The sequence below is a fragment of the Pseudopodoces humilis genome, chromosome 3, assembly GCF_049639895.1.
Source record: "Pseudopodoces humilis isolate 2021_Gansu_Grassland_sample_001 chromosome 3, ASM4963989v1, whole genome shotgun sequence".
Lineage (NCBI taxonomy): Eukaryota > Metazoa > Chordata > Aves > Passeriformes > Paridae > Pseudopodoces > Pseudopodoces humilis.
The window spans coordinates 25,692,670-25,706,549 of record NC_142202.1 but is presented as its reverse complement, the minus strand read 5'-3'; the positions used below and the strand labels follow the sequence as shown (position 1 = coordinate 25,706,549).

The following is a 13,880-nucleotide window of genomic DNA, read 5'->3' as shown; positions in this document are numbered from 1 at the left end:
TTCTCTTAAATATTGATCAGACGCACTTCACCTTCTGAGTAATTTCGTCTTAATCAGCGGCCGGGCTCGGCGCGGATAACAAACTAATGCTGGAGAGGGTCTGTGGATAATGCCGGGCCAGGGGCAGGGAGGAGGCAGCCCTCCGGTTTGGCGGGGCTCGATAGGCCCTATCTTCCCGGGGCAGATGGACTTAGTGGGCGAGAAGGCTTAAACGGAGCTTTTCATAGATTTACACCTCAATCAGCCATTCAGGTTTTTTATGCAAATCCTAAAACAACATAATTTATCCATTACCAAAGCCCGGCTTTGAAACGGCGTATCATTATCTGCACCCTTGGCACCCCGAAACCGTGCAGGCACCAAGGACCGATGGATGAGATGCGTCCTCTCCCCCCCACAAACCCTGCCCGCTCCAGGGAGAGGCGGACACCCCCAGCGCGGCTGGGGCAGCTCCTTCTTCGGGTTTGGGCTGGGGATCCGACCAAAGGAGCAACTTTCTGCGGGTGGGGGTGACAAATAGCGTGGGAGAGTAAAGGCCCTGCCCTTAAGCTTAAGCTGCGCTGGAGCTTAAGGCCAAGTACCGGTGGGCGAGGCTAAGGGCGATCTCTGGCCTCCCCTAGCAGCCACGGCACGACAGGGCGATCTTCGGGAGGCTTAATCAGAGGGAAGAAAAATCCAAACCTATCAGTGTGAGGCTGAACTGAGGTAGATTATTGCTGCCGGCTTGACGCCTTCTAGCTGCAGCTTCGAGACTCGAAAAGGAAAAGAAAGAAAAAAAAATATGTCCCAAACTTTCATGCCTCTGAATCTTTCAGGTATTAAATTCCGTTTAAAACACTGCTGGATGAGAACGACACTGCTACCAGACAGAAACAGAAATACTGCCTTTTAAAACAATGTACTGACATCAAAGACCTTCCTACCCAGAGCTGGAAGGCCAGTTTGTTCTTCTAAAGGCTTCTCCACTGCCTCTCTGCCGGCTGGGAGAGAAAAAGCAGCCCAAGCTCTAGCGTGAGACCCGGCGAGGGTGCCGGCCACCGGAGAACCTTTTATCCCCTCCCGGGTAATATTTTTCCCCTTCAAAAAGCCGCGTGTGGGAGGGGAAGAACTAGGTCCATCACAGCACCCACGCGGAACACGGGAGCCCTATTGTGTTTCTGCCCCCAGGCAATTCCCGTCCACTTGGGTTTCGTACGACCGGAATTCATTTTCTATCGACTCCCCACTCGTGTTGACGACGGGCCAGTGGCACGGCCGGAGCTGCCCGTGGGGAAGACCCCGCTGCGGAGCCGCGCGTCAAGCGAAGCCCGCGGGGCGGGGGAGGCGAAGCACGACGGGGCGGCCGCTGCCTCGGGCCCTGCGTGTCCTTCACCTCCGTGGCTCCCGCCGCACGCCGGAACGTGCTCCCTACGGCCTTTCCTCAGGGGAACCTCAGGTGTGTGAATGTATTCACACAGCAGTTTAGTCCTTAAAATTACCCATTTGTGGCTTGGTCTGAAATCTCTCACCCTATGGCGGTTCTCCCAAATCCACAGGTAGGCTCTTGAGGCGGGGGAGGAAGGGAGAAGGGGGAAAGAACACTTTCTATGTCCCTCCTCAGACCTAGCTCGGACTTCAAAAAAAGGAGGGAAGAGGGAGAGAGGACTCGAGCAGCACAAAGGTAGATCGGAAGTCCATATTAGTTTGGAAATGGTCAAGAAATTCCAGGCACGTTTCTCTCTAAATCCCTGGTAATATTCAAAATTGTATTTTCAAGTAAAAACAAGTTTAGAATTTACCCTTTGCTAATTCACGGCTGAATAATCTGCCCAGGGCAAAGCAAACTTTAAGGAAAAAGGAAAAAAAAAAAAAGGGAAAAGGAAAGAAAGATGCTGAAATACTGTTAGTCATGCAAATAAAGGCTTCTTTCAGCACATTACAATATACTCCGGATTCGAGGGGAGGAGCTGCCCGTTAAGGGCGAGGAGTTTTTGTTTTTGTTTTCATTTAAAGCTACAAAACAAATCCCGAAATGTCTTAACCGCTCTCTGGAGACACCCGTCCTTGCAGGCAGGCGGTCGGGGAAAGCTTTTTAGCTCCCGGTGCACACAAATATAACCGGGATGGGGGAAACGATGGAGCTCGCCGTGGCGGAGGGGACACGGAGGGACACGGCCGTGGCCCTCGCCGCCGTCGCTATCGCAGCACTGTGCCCCCGTTGCCGCCCGCAGCCTCCTCGCAGGGTCGCTCGGTCCCTGCAAAATCCCTCCGGGGTGCCCCGCCAAGGCGGGGGCCGCAGGGGCCGCGCAGCGCTGCGAGCCCCGCGGCGGGACAGAGTGCGGGGCCAGGAGCCCACGGGGAAGGAGTGATTTTCCGTGACGAACAGAAACACCAACATCGCTGGGTAGATAAGAAAATGGAATACTGTATTTGATTTAGAAAGTTTGTACATATAGATAAACACGCAGTTAAGGAAACAATAGTTTAAGCGTCCTACGTGGAGTTTAAGAAGAGACCCCCCAAAGCTGCTATGAAATACTCAAAATAGCTTTTGCATAAGATAACTACAGTTGCACCCTAAGCTTTTTTTTTTTTCTTTTTCTTTTTTTTTTTTTTCTATCGCTGAGGTCCCTTTTGGAAACCTAGCACGTCAGATTTTGACAGCTAAGTTTGTGCAAGGAACACCGAGTCAAGGAAAATAAAAAGGAGAGACAGAGAAAGGGTGGGAGGGAGATAAAGAGAGGGGAGGAAGAAAGAAAGAGGAGAGCAAATATAATATACAAGCATTTCTACACATATATTACAAACTGGGAAAATGACCGCATCATTAAGATATACATAATTCATATAAAATTTTGAAATAAAAATAAAAATCTGTTACAGTCATAACTATTCTTTTTCCACATTTATAACCAGTACCCACACAGGCACTGACAGAAGTGTAGAAAAAAAGGTGCTTACGAATAAAATGATTGTCTGCGGAACAAAAAAACAGAAAATTGCATCTTGGCTGAACCATCACTTGGACTAAAAAAAAAAAAATAAAAAAAGAAAAAAAGAGAGAGAGGAAGAGAGAGGAAGAGAGAAAGAGAGAAATAGGACCAACAAAAAGGCGATAAACTTTGTTATTTCCCTCTTCAAGGAGTTCCTTTTAATTTTTTTTTTATTTTTGATTTTTGTACAAATTCGATCAGAGTTTGCATTTGTTTGTCTGGTTTCTGTTTGTTTTCCTTTACTATAGAGAATATTTTTTCCCAGATACAAATTTAATCATCATCATCATGCAAGTGGGTGAAATGCGTCCATGGAAAAGCGCAAAGGAGAAATCGTGCTTGTCCTAAAAAGAATACAATTGTCACTTTTGCTTTGTTTTTTTTTTTTCTTCCTTTCTTTTTATATATATAATAATTATTATTTCCCTCCCTCCCCCCCACCCTTCCCGCTGCAGCACCAGCGTTTGTGACTGTTGAAGTTTTAGCTCCATCTCTTGGTGGTGGTGTTGGCTGACGGTGGTGGTGGATTCTCTGATCCCTGTCTGTTTGTTTGTTATTATGTTTGGGTCGGGTTTGGCCTTTTCTTTCCTCCCGGCTGTGTGTGTGCGTGCATGCGTGTGTGTGTCCTGATTCTAGGTTGCCTCGGTTTGTTTTGCTCGGGACGGGGAGAGGGTGCTTGGCTGTTTGGATTTGGATTTTTTTTGTTTGTTTGTTTGTTTTCCGATATCATACATCACATTCCGAGTCGCTGGAGGTTACCGAGAGGATGGAAGTGCCCGTCTCGGCTCTTTCTGTCAAACTGGAGACGCTGGTGGTCGGGCTGGCCGCCGTGGACGGAGACTCGGCCGAGCTGTGTGTCGGGCAGCCGGGCTCTGCCAGCGACCGCATGCCGCTCTGTCCTATCGCCTGGTGCTGGAGCCTGCATCGCGCCGGGAGACAAAACAACAGCACAGCCCCGCTCAGACACCGGGCGCGGCCAATGGGACGGCGCCCGCCCGACCCTGCGCCCTCCCGGGGACGCCCGAGCCCGGGGCCCGGTCCTGCCCGGAGCGGACCCTCCGCCGCAGGGTGCAGTCCCGGCCCGGCCCGGCCGCTATCCCGCAGCGCCCTGCGCAGCCCGGAGCGGCGGGGGATGCAGGGCCAAGCCGTGAGCCCGGGCCGCGCTGCCCCCGCTGCCGGGTCAGACGGAGCCCAGCGCACGCACAGCGACAGGGGCCGCGGTCTGAAACGGGACAGGGAGCGCGGGGACAAGCGCTGCCCTGTGCCCGCGTTTGGAAAGGACGAGCAGCGCCTTCTCTTTCCCCGGAGCGCCATTCATTCATCCCCTCGGCACGGCGGGCCTAGGAGAATCCTTGTGTGGGTGAGACCCTTTAACACCGCGAAAAGCTTCAAGGAGCGGTCCGTAGCGGGCAAGAATCGCACTGGATCCCCATTTTGTGCCCTAGCTAACACCTGCCTAAATATTTCCCAGTGCACAGACGCTCTGGGTCTGCGGTAGCGAAGGAGAGAGGTCCTGTCCCAGGGACACGGCGCTATGAATAAAATAAAAGAAGGAGAATGTGGAACACAGCGCTTCTCTCTCCTTGAATTTAAGTCCTTTTTTCATCTGAAAGCAATAATCAGCTTTAAAGTGTTCGTTCTTTCATTATCAACACTTAAGGAAATATTACCTTTGAATTTATTTTTTTTAAGAGGCAATAAATACTTTTTAGGCTCCCTAGCGTATTGTAAATATTCCTCTGGGTCCTTTTATTCCACTCAAAACCCAAAGAAAGCCTAATTCAGGGAAAAGAGCTAGAAGTCCTGGACTGAGCAGCCAGCCTCAACCTCTAGCGCCTAGGATTGCCAGTTTGCCAGTGTGAATCAAAACACACTCTTTGCTCAAATGTTTCTCACCGGGGTATTTTTTATTTAACTTCCTGCAAAGAACACAAAAAAACGTAGCCAGTTTGTTCTACATTTCTCATTATTTTAAGTTCAGCGTCTTTGATTTTTCTCCCATTTAAAAATCCTGGTGCATTCATCTGCTGTCAACAGCGTTGAATCAACAAAAGCATCCGTAGGCAACTTCTGTTTATTTACAGTCCTAAGCTGATCTGTTTTCCATTTAATGGAAATTAAATAGCCAGGCACTTTTAGGTTGCATTTCTCCTACAGAATCTTTTAATCAGTAGCACCAGTGCTATAATAAGGAAGAATTTAAGAGACAGCATTTATAAGAAGGAGTTTTTGTTTACACGCTTACAGTGGTAGCGAAACTTAAATTGAAATAAAATCAGTGTGTCAAACTAGATTAAGGATCCATTTCCATTTGCAAAATAACTTTTACGACAGTAATGAGAAAGAAAGAAAACAAGCAAAAGAAAGGAAGAAGGGTGCTTCGCTTTTTTCATGGCAAAACAGAAAGGAGAAAAAAAAAAAAAAAAGGCACCGAGAGACACGAAAATAAATAAATGCAAGTGTAAATGCACAGAAAGCACAAGACTAGGAGGCCAGGTCGCCATGTGGTGTAAACACAGAAATGGAAATGCAGGGGGGAAAAAAGATTCCCGGTCTCTTAAATGTTTTTTGTTTGTTTGTTTTTTCGCTTCTCCATGAGCCAAAGAGCTCTGGGGTATGCCTGTGCTGGTCCCGCTGCGCATGCAGAGCAGCCCGAACAATTGGAGCAGAGCCGCCGGCACCGCCGAAACCCGCTCTGAACCGCACAGCCTGCCTCGGCCTGTCGGCGGGGGAACCGCGCCAGAGCCCGGCCAGGCACAGATGCCGGCAAGCCGAAAGCCAAACCGGAGCCCACCGACCCGGAGCCGTGGGGGTTTCCGTCCCCCGCCCCAGCCGCCGCTGCAGGGAGGGAGGGAGGCCGGGAGAGTAGGGCGCTGCCCCGGCCGCAACCGATGTGCTCTGGGCACATTTACACACGCTAGCCCACGGAGCTGCCCACGCCCGCCGGGAGCCCCAGCCCTGTCCGCAACCCGGGAGCCCGTAGGGAGCCGGGCCAGGCTTGGAGGCACGTCAGGCAACTTTGAGCCGTGCCTATCCCCGTCGCATCCCTGTGGCTTCCGGGAGGAGACCGACCCGCCCGGCGGGGGAACCGATTTCTCCCCGATGGAGAAGAGAAGGAGGAGAGGCAGAGGCGCGCTGCAGCCCAAGCGGCTGCCGAGCAGCGGAGCGCGGCCGTCCGCCCGCAAGGTCCCGCCGCCCACCTCGTCCCCCGCCTCGGAGCGTGGCACCGCAGCCCCACTGACCTGTTTTTAGCCGCCGCTGCTCTGTCTCTTTGCCTTCGGTTTTTGAACCAGTTGCCTACTTGCGTGGGGGTGAGCCCCGTGGCCTGAGCCAGTTCCCTTTTCTTGCTGGGGTTGGGGTAAGGGTCCTGCAGGTACCACTCCCTCAGGAGGCTGCGAGTCCTCTCCTTGAAGCAGTGCGTCTTCTGCTCGCCATCCCAAATGGTCCTGGGCAGCGGAAACTTCTTCCTCACCCTGTATTTATCAACCGGCCCCAGCGGGCGACCCCTTAGCTTCTCGGCCTCCTGGTAGTGCGCTTCGAGCCACATGGCCTGCAACTTGCCGTGGGACTCCTTGGTGAATTTGTGGTTCTCCAGGATGTGGTAGAGGTCTCGGAAGTTGCCCGTGTGGAAGGCCACCACCGCCCGGGCGCGGAGGATGGACTCGTGCTTGTTGATGGCCTCGCATGCCCCCGGCGCCACCGGCAGCGACCAGAGGAACCTCCCCAGCCTTTCTATGTCTCCAGTCTCCTCCAGCGTCTCGCAGACGCTGGCCACTTGCTCCGGGGAGAAGTTGAGTGTGGGCAGCTGAAACATTGACAACTCTTCGTGGGGTGCCCGGGAGCTGCCGCCTCCACCGCCGCCGGCACCGGGGCTGCAGCCCGAGCCGCTGCCGCTGCCGCCGCCGCCGCCGCCGCTGGCGAGAAGGAGGGAGCGGTGGTGCGGATCGGCGGCGAAGTTTGGCAGGAAGAAATGGGTGGGATAAAGCTCTAGCGGGGACCTGAACACCATGGGATGACCGGGGAGAGGGAGAGATAAATCAAGGAGAAAAGAAAGAAAGGGAGGAAGAAGGGAGGAAAGGGCACACGCACCGCGCACGCATCCACACCCGCACACGCACACACAGCCACATAGAGGCACGGGGGCACACACACTCACACGCACACGCGGGCACACGCACACGCGCGCTCACACACACCCCACACGCACACGCACTCACACACACCCGGCCCCGCGCCGCCGCCGAGTCAGGATTCAGTGATTCAACAGCGATCGCCCTAATGACAACAGCCTCATAATATCTCCCCTAAATCCACAGTGAGTGCAGAGCTGAAACATTTTGTTTCGCTTTTCTATTGGTCTTCTGAGTGTCGTTGTGGCGTTGCCATGGCAGCCGCTGCCAATCACTGTCAGCCCTGCCAATCATTACGGAGTACGTAAGGAAGGTTTTTACCACTTCGCCCAAATGCACGGGGGGGAGGGAAGCCGGGCGGTTGGTGGAAAAGCCTGGTTTGTTGTCTGGATTTTTTTTTTCCTCCTTAATCTTTGCAACTCCGAATCTCAGCACTTCCCCTTCTCCCTGTCTCTCCCCCCTCCTTCTCCACACCCCTCCTAAATAAGGGATCAAATAATGCGAAAAGCAGTGTGCACATATTTGTTGAATGGGATGAGCAATTAGAGGGTGGAATATTATTGTGATCTTAACGAGCCTCGTTAAAGCTAAAGGAGATATGGGGGAAAAGTAAATGGGCCAGGCTGGGATACACGTTCGGATAAAGGGCTCCTAACTGAGACAATTTACACATGATTTGCACGTAGTTTCACTTCATTCTGCCTATCTGAGCACTAATAGTGCCGGGGAAGAAAAGAAAGATGAGATCATTAGACCCATCCTCACGCCGGTGACCCTCCCAGAAGCAGGCACATACAGTACAAGCTGGGTTTAGCCCTGGTTCACCGAAGAGTCTCTCCTCCCCTCTCCTGCTCCCTGCCCCTCTCCGCGGAACGAGGGATCCGCTGCCCGCGGAGTTCCGCGGCCGCTCCGCCGGGGGCCGCTCAGGGCTCCCAGCCTGGATCCGCTCCGGCCGCCCGGCTCGGCGACCGACCCCGGCGGCGCCCCTATCGCTGCCTCCCCCGTCCCACTCCTCGCTTCCACGCCCTCCCGCTCCTACTCGTCTTCCCTTTCCTTCTCCTCTCTCTTCCCTAGCTCCACTTTGTTTTTCTTGCGTTCTGGCTTTCCTCCTACTACTCGCCTCACCTCCTCTCGCCCCTTCCTTTCTCCGGAGCCCAACGACCTTACGAGGCTGTTCCTCACCCCCAAATCCGCCAGGGCTTTACACCGTACCTCTCCTTTTCCCTTTTCCTCCTCAATTTCTCGCCCCAACTTCCAAGGGTCTTGTGCAGGGACGAGGAAAGGGATGTGGGAAAAAGTGGATTTGAGCCCTTTTTTTTTTTTCTTTTTTTTTTTTTTAATTGAGAGCAGGGAAATTATCCGTGGTGGTGGCTTGAATCCATCCCTCAGTAAGACACAGCTGGGTCGTCAGACTTTGCTACCATGCAACTATATTTATTATTAGGTATGTTGCTTTTAAGAAGATTTAATCAGCATCTTGAGCTGGTAACTCTTTTGTTTGGTTTCTGTAGCTATGGAAGTGTGATTTACAGAGATTTGTACGGGTCATGGACATCTTTCCAGACTTACTGTGTATATTTAGACAGGACTTTGCTTGGTGTTAAAAAGTGTATATTTTGAATAGGTTCACACACAGTAGCAAACAATACCGACATTGTAAAGGCATGTACAACGAGTATTGAAACGCAGCATCCAGACTTCAACTAATCTGCCCTCAATAAAGCTGAAATAATTATCCTAAGCCGCCTTTCTAGAAGAAAAATCATTGAGGAATTCAAAACTTTTTTAAAGATCTTTTCTGCATTCCGATGGAGATCGAGGGGTGAGGCTTGGAGCCCAAACTACTTTCAGACATCAATGGAGGGAAGGAGGGGGGGAAGTGAGATATTACAATTAAAATGTGAAAACATAGCGTGACTTGCCCTATCCGAAGGATAATAATAATACTGCTATGGGTGGTAGAAGTTCTTTAGCTGCGCTCCAAACTGGTTGTGATCCTTTCACAGCGCACTCCTCGTGAAATAATTCCAAGTGGCAGATGAATAGGTCCAGTTGGAAGAGCTGCTGGACTGGAAAAAGCTCGCTGTATTACACATTCATCTGATTTCCACTAAACTGTCATCGGTGTGCTACATGGCTTCATAGTCCTAATGGAAATAATTCGTCCTCTTAATTTTTGGTGATCTGCTTAAGCACTTCTGTTAACAGACTTGGGAAAAACTTCTTTCTACCCTCCCACCTTCCCTGGCTCATATTTCCAGTCGTACAGCTAAGGAGGGAAAGAGACTTCTCAGCCCCTCTACAAATCGACTTGGAGGTATTAATTGGACAACAATATGTTTAACCAAAGATTTTAATACACACACACACACACAAAATCTTTTTCTTTTTAATCCTTTCCTTTTATGTAAAGGATTACAGAGGGGAGAGTGGGGGGAATTCCTGCGGGAGTTTCTTAATATTTGATTCCATCTTTTTCGAGCTGCAAATTAAACTACCTTAAAATGTATTTCCAGAAAAAAATCCAAACCGCCTCTGTTGTTTTGGGTTGCTTGGGTTTTTTAATCTCACGGACTATCATACACTGGTGGTTCAGTTTTAGGTTGCAGCCACTCTAATACTCTATTAGTATTCCTGATGAATCTCTGAAAGCTTCTACATATCTACATATATTCTTTCTTTCTCTCTCTCTCTTTTCCTTTCTCTCCCCCCTTGTTTTATTTTAAAACACACCCCCCCCCCCCCCGACATATGGAAAATGTAACAACTGAATTTCTGGCGAAAATATTTCTTCCACAATATCTTTCCGTAGGACAATGCACGTATTCTATGTGCGTGTGTGTTTAAAATCAAACAAACCCACAACCCTGCCTATCAGCTAATATCAAGGTCTTCCTGAAGTCCAGTCTCCTCTCTGTGCCGCTAAGGTCCAGCACGGGAGCTCTGCTAGCCAGAGGCTCTTACGAGGACGGAGACAGCATCCTCAAACGTTTCCGCCGGCTCCCGCGGCTGGAAGACTCGGGTCACCGAGGCGCGGTGGTTGTTAGCCAGACCTGGGGGAGCGGATCCTGCGCTTGCCCAGCCGGGCCGGGGATTTAGCGTTCCCCTAAGCCTGTTAGGGACACACTCTCATGTCCTGAAATGTGCAAGCAGATAATTGTTGGCGCTCCAGCTTTGTGTGAGGAGGCCAGGGTGTAAATGGCTTTTAATGACTGCAGCTGCTGGCTGCAAACTGTCAATGGGATCGGCTAATGCGGAGCCCGGAGCCGCCGGGCGCCCAGGCGCAGCAGCCGGGCGGGCGCAGCCTCGGGCGCGGAGCGGCGCGCGCAGCGGGGCGCCCCGCCGGGCGCGGAGCCGGGCGCGGTCGGCGGCTGCGGGAGCGCGGCGGCGGCGACGGACGGGGCTGGGCAGAGGCTGCCCTCTCGGCTGGGGAAATCCTTTCCGGATCCTGTAAGTTTGTTACGGGTAGGCGGAGGTCCCGCGGGGGAGCGCCCAGGGGGTGCGTGGCCTCCCCCTCTTCCCCCCCGGCCCTTCCCCACCCCCGTGCTGGGGCCCGGGGTCCGGGGCCGCGCAAGGCGGGGTCCCTCTGCTCTGACGATGGCCATCACCTCCAGGCCGGGGAACCTGCCGTCCGTTTCCAGTCAATCTTACTTGGTCCCACATGATTTATTGTTTCAGCTGCTAGGATGACATGTGTCTCTGCAGGGCAGGGGAGCAACCCTCCCCTTCTCCCCAAAAACCTCCCCCTAAACAAACCCGGGCAAACCAGTGTTCTCTTCTGGAGAGAGCCTTACGAAGTTGAGTGTGTGTGTGTGTGTGTGTGTGTGTCGGTCTGCCAACCTGGAGGACTTTTCTGGGAAGAGGAAGGGAAGCAGAGAGAAGCTCTTTTATTTCACTGCTTGTTTTGATGGTCGTTCCCAGGAGGCTGCGATTTTCTGCTGCCTAGTTAGTGCCCCTTAATCCTGACTCAGGAGTGATTCAGTCGGCGCTTGCGAGCGCTGATTATTTTTTTTATCGGGGGAGGCAGGGGTTCAGACGGGGCTGGGGGTAGCGGTCAAAGTACCGGCGAGAGGAAAATGCAGCACTGCGGCCGCGGCGAGGGGGAAACCAAGGGGGGGAGAAAGGGAGAGACAGGGACAGGTAAAGGAGAACCCATCGCGTTGTTCTTGTTAGGCTTTTTATATTATTAATGCAACGATTTAATTGGATTTTTGTCGGTCTTCAGGGGCAAGGGCTGACAAATTTGTACGGATGCTATCTTTAAAAACACATCTATCTTCCTTCCTTCCTCTTTCTTTCTTCCTCTCTTTCTTTAGTCACGATTTCCCGGGATAAATGAATGCGCATTTGATGGGTGTGTAAGATGTGGCCCATCCGGCTCCTGTAGCAGAGCTCTTTGCATGCGGTGTGTGCTATTACGGATCGTGATAACAAACAAGTGACAAGTGATATTTTTTAAATTGGATTGGCTTAAGACGTCGAGGGGATATTTAGTTAGTGGTCCAAAATATTGCTTCACTTTCCAAGTTAAACTTCCGGGGACCCCTCACACGTTTTATTTTGCATAAACAGAGAGGCTGGATGAGGGAAACGTGAAATATCAACAATTTTTTTTTTTTTTTAATTTTTTTAAAATTTTTTTTTTAAATTTTTTTAAAGTGAGAAAAGGAATGCAGCTCGCCTCCGCGGTGAGATGACGGCTTGGGAAGCAGAAAACTTTCCCGAGGGGGTGAAGGAGCTGCAGCTGCCTCCCGGCTGGGCTGGAATGCTTTCCCCCATCCCCCTGGATCTGCTGGCAGCTCCTGCCAGTCGAAAGTTACCTGCTCTGCAGCAGAAGCAGCCGTACAGTCGCTTGCTCCTGAATTAAACACAACTCTTAATGATGTAGCATTATCAACAAGGGACACTTGACTGACTGATCTAGGTATGATATATGTGCTGGGCGTCTAAATTAAATATTAAGTGAAATACTTAGCTCTAATTAGAAATCGTAACCTAGTGATGAAAACTTGAAGAAACAAATTGTGGGGGGAGGAGGGGACAGGTTTTAAACGCTGCAGAGAGGAAAGTAGCGGTGATGTGTACAGTCTGACATATTGGCAACAAGCAGCAACTTTGAAATGATTGACGTGTCATTAAAGCCATCAGGCTGATTTTAATAAATCTTTTTAAAAAAAAAAAGGCAAGAAAAGAGAAGTGTGGAACCTCGAAGACAGGTTATTTATTAATCAGCGCATTAAACCCTAGAGAAACACAATTAGAATGGGGGAAAAGGAGAGAAAGCGAGAGGAAATCTGTTGACGAATTTAGCAAATAAACGTCCATAAAGCAGCGACCATCCAGCTCGGGGCTTCTCTGGGAGATGGAGATGTCAGAGCTAGATGCCTTCTCCCCCGAGTGTGCCTTCCCAAGGTAAACAAGCACACAGTTGTCTCAACTTTCTCCTTTAGTACAAAGTTCCTGGTGCGACGGAAAATTTGAATATTTTATCAGTCTCTTGTAGTGACCCTCATTAGGTGGGCATCCTGCTAAGGCCTTGGCGTTACAAGAAAGCTGCCCAATCAGAGCATTTGCACGCCTTGTTAGCGATGGTTAATGAAGCTTCCCCATGCACTCAAAGAAAGGCCCCCTCGATGTAGATTTACCTTATGTCAACTCGTTACTTCTAATGAATCGCATCAAAATTCTTCCCTGAATGGGGCCGAGGCGCCCGGACCAGGATCCCCTCCCCGCCCGGCGGAGCCCACCCCTGCCACCGCCGGCACTTTAGCGGAGAATCCGGGACCAAGGTGACCAGGCGCAGTTTGGCGGTGGGGAGGGGGAGAAGAGGCCGAGGGAGGGGACGGAGCGGAGAGTGCGGCCGGCGGCGGCGGGGGCACCGCAGCCTGCGGGGGGGCTCAGCCCGGCCGCGGCTACCGGCGGGGGCAGCGACTGTGGAGGCTTCGCTGCTGGCAGGTAGAGACGTTTGCTCTTCGCAGCTAATTTCCAGGCTCCCCCCACCCCAACCCCCCACCTCCCCGTCCCTCCGGGCTAACATTTTAAAATCAATTAGTATTTTCAATTCTTGAGGTGAATTATTCAAACAAATGTTTGGGAGACCCTGAGGGAGAATTTGGCCATGACAAAAGGTTTGATTAGCTTTATTTCCCCCCAAAAGCAACAAAGGCGTAGGGCTGCGAGAACAATCCGCTACATCAGGGCATGTTCAATTAAATGAAAGTCATTAGCTTCGCCGTGAAAGCACTACCTTTAAAATCAGATGGGGCGGGCGGGAAGGGGGGAGTGGGTGTACTCTGATAATTGTGGCAGGAGGATTTAACACTCCCCCTCCCCCTATACACACAAAGCCCTCCAAAAAGAAGAAAAAGGAGGGGGGACCCAAACCCAACACTTCACCCTTTGGAAATTTGTGCTCTGTCTAAACAATAGGAAGCCCATAATGCAGATTATAACACTCACTGACTCGAATCCATTATCTGCCCTCCACACTGTCTATATATTGATTTCCATATACTTTCTATTGCTCTCAATGACTGAGCAAAGCTCCAGTTAAGAGCCCGCGACACATAGGAGCGCAGCTTGAACTACATCTTACCAATACAAGCCGGAGCCGCTTGTAAACAAGAAATGCTCCCACTTTCCCGGTGTAGCTGTGAACAAGCACACGACCACCCCTCCACCCCCGCAAGGGAAGTGGCGGCCGGACAGAGCCGGTGCGCTGCCCCGGGACCCCCTCCCGCCGCGGGGAGCACTCGGATCCCCCCGCGGAGCCACGGCG

General features: G+C 51.5%; 1 protein-coding gene across 2 annotated transcripts; it reads right to left on the bottom strand.

Annotated features, from left to right (window-relative positions):
• Positions 1-2,429: 2,429 nt before the first annotated feature.
• SIX3 (SIX homeobox 3) lies at positions 2,430-7,289 on the bottom strand. 2 transcript variants are annotated; one of them, XM_088053007.1, is made up of 3 exons: positions 6,215-7,289; positions 3,705-3,891; positions 2,430-3,316 (listed from the first exon to the last, which is right to left on the bottom strand). In XM_088053007.1, the coding sequence occupies exons 1-3, from the start codon at positions 6,979-6,981 to the stop codon at positions 3,215-3,217; spliced, it is 1,056 nt and encodes a 351-aa protein (XP_087909133.1). In that variant the 5' UTR covers positions 6,982-7,289; the 3' UTR covers positions 2,430-3,214. The 2 variants fall into 2 exon arrangements, with proteins under 2 accessions (XP_087909133.1, XP_005523446.1); XM_005523389.2 differs by having other exon boundaries at positions 2,430-3,891.
• Positions 7,290-13,880: the final 6,591 nt, after the last annotated feature.

What these genes read in the sequence shown, in the direction of transcription:
- SIX3 (XM_088053007.1), bottom strand. Translation starts at nt 6,981, where the DNA reads ATGGTGTTCAGGTCCCCGCTAGAGCTTTATCCCACCCATTTCTTCCTG. An exon ending in GCAGCGGCGGCTAAAAACAG is followed by an intron (nt 3,892 to 6,214) that starts GTCAGTGGGGCT and finishes GGCGCGATGCAG; the next exon opens with GCTCCAGCACCAGGCGATAG. An exon ending in CCAGCGACTCGGAATGTGAT is followed by an intron (nt 3,317 to 3,704) that starts GTATGATATCGG and finishes TATTCTTTTTAG; the next exon opens with GACAAGCACGATTTCTCCTT.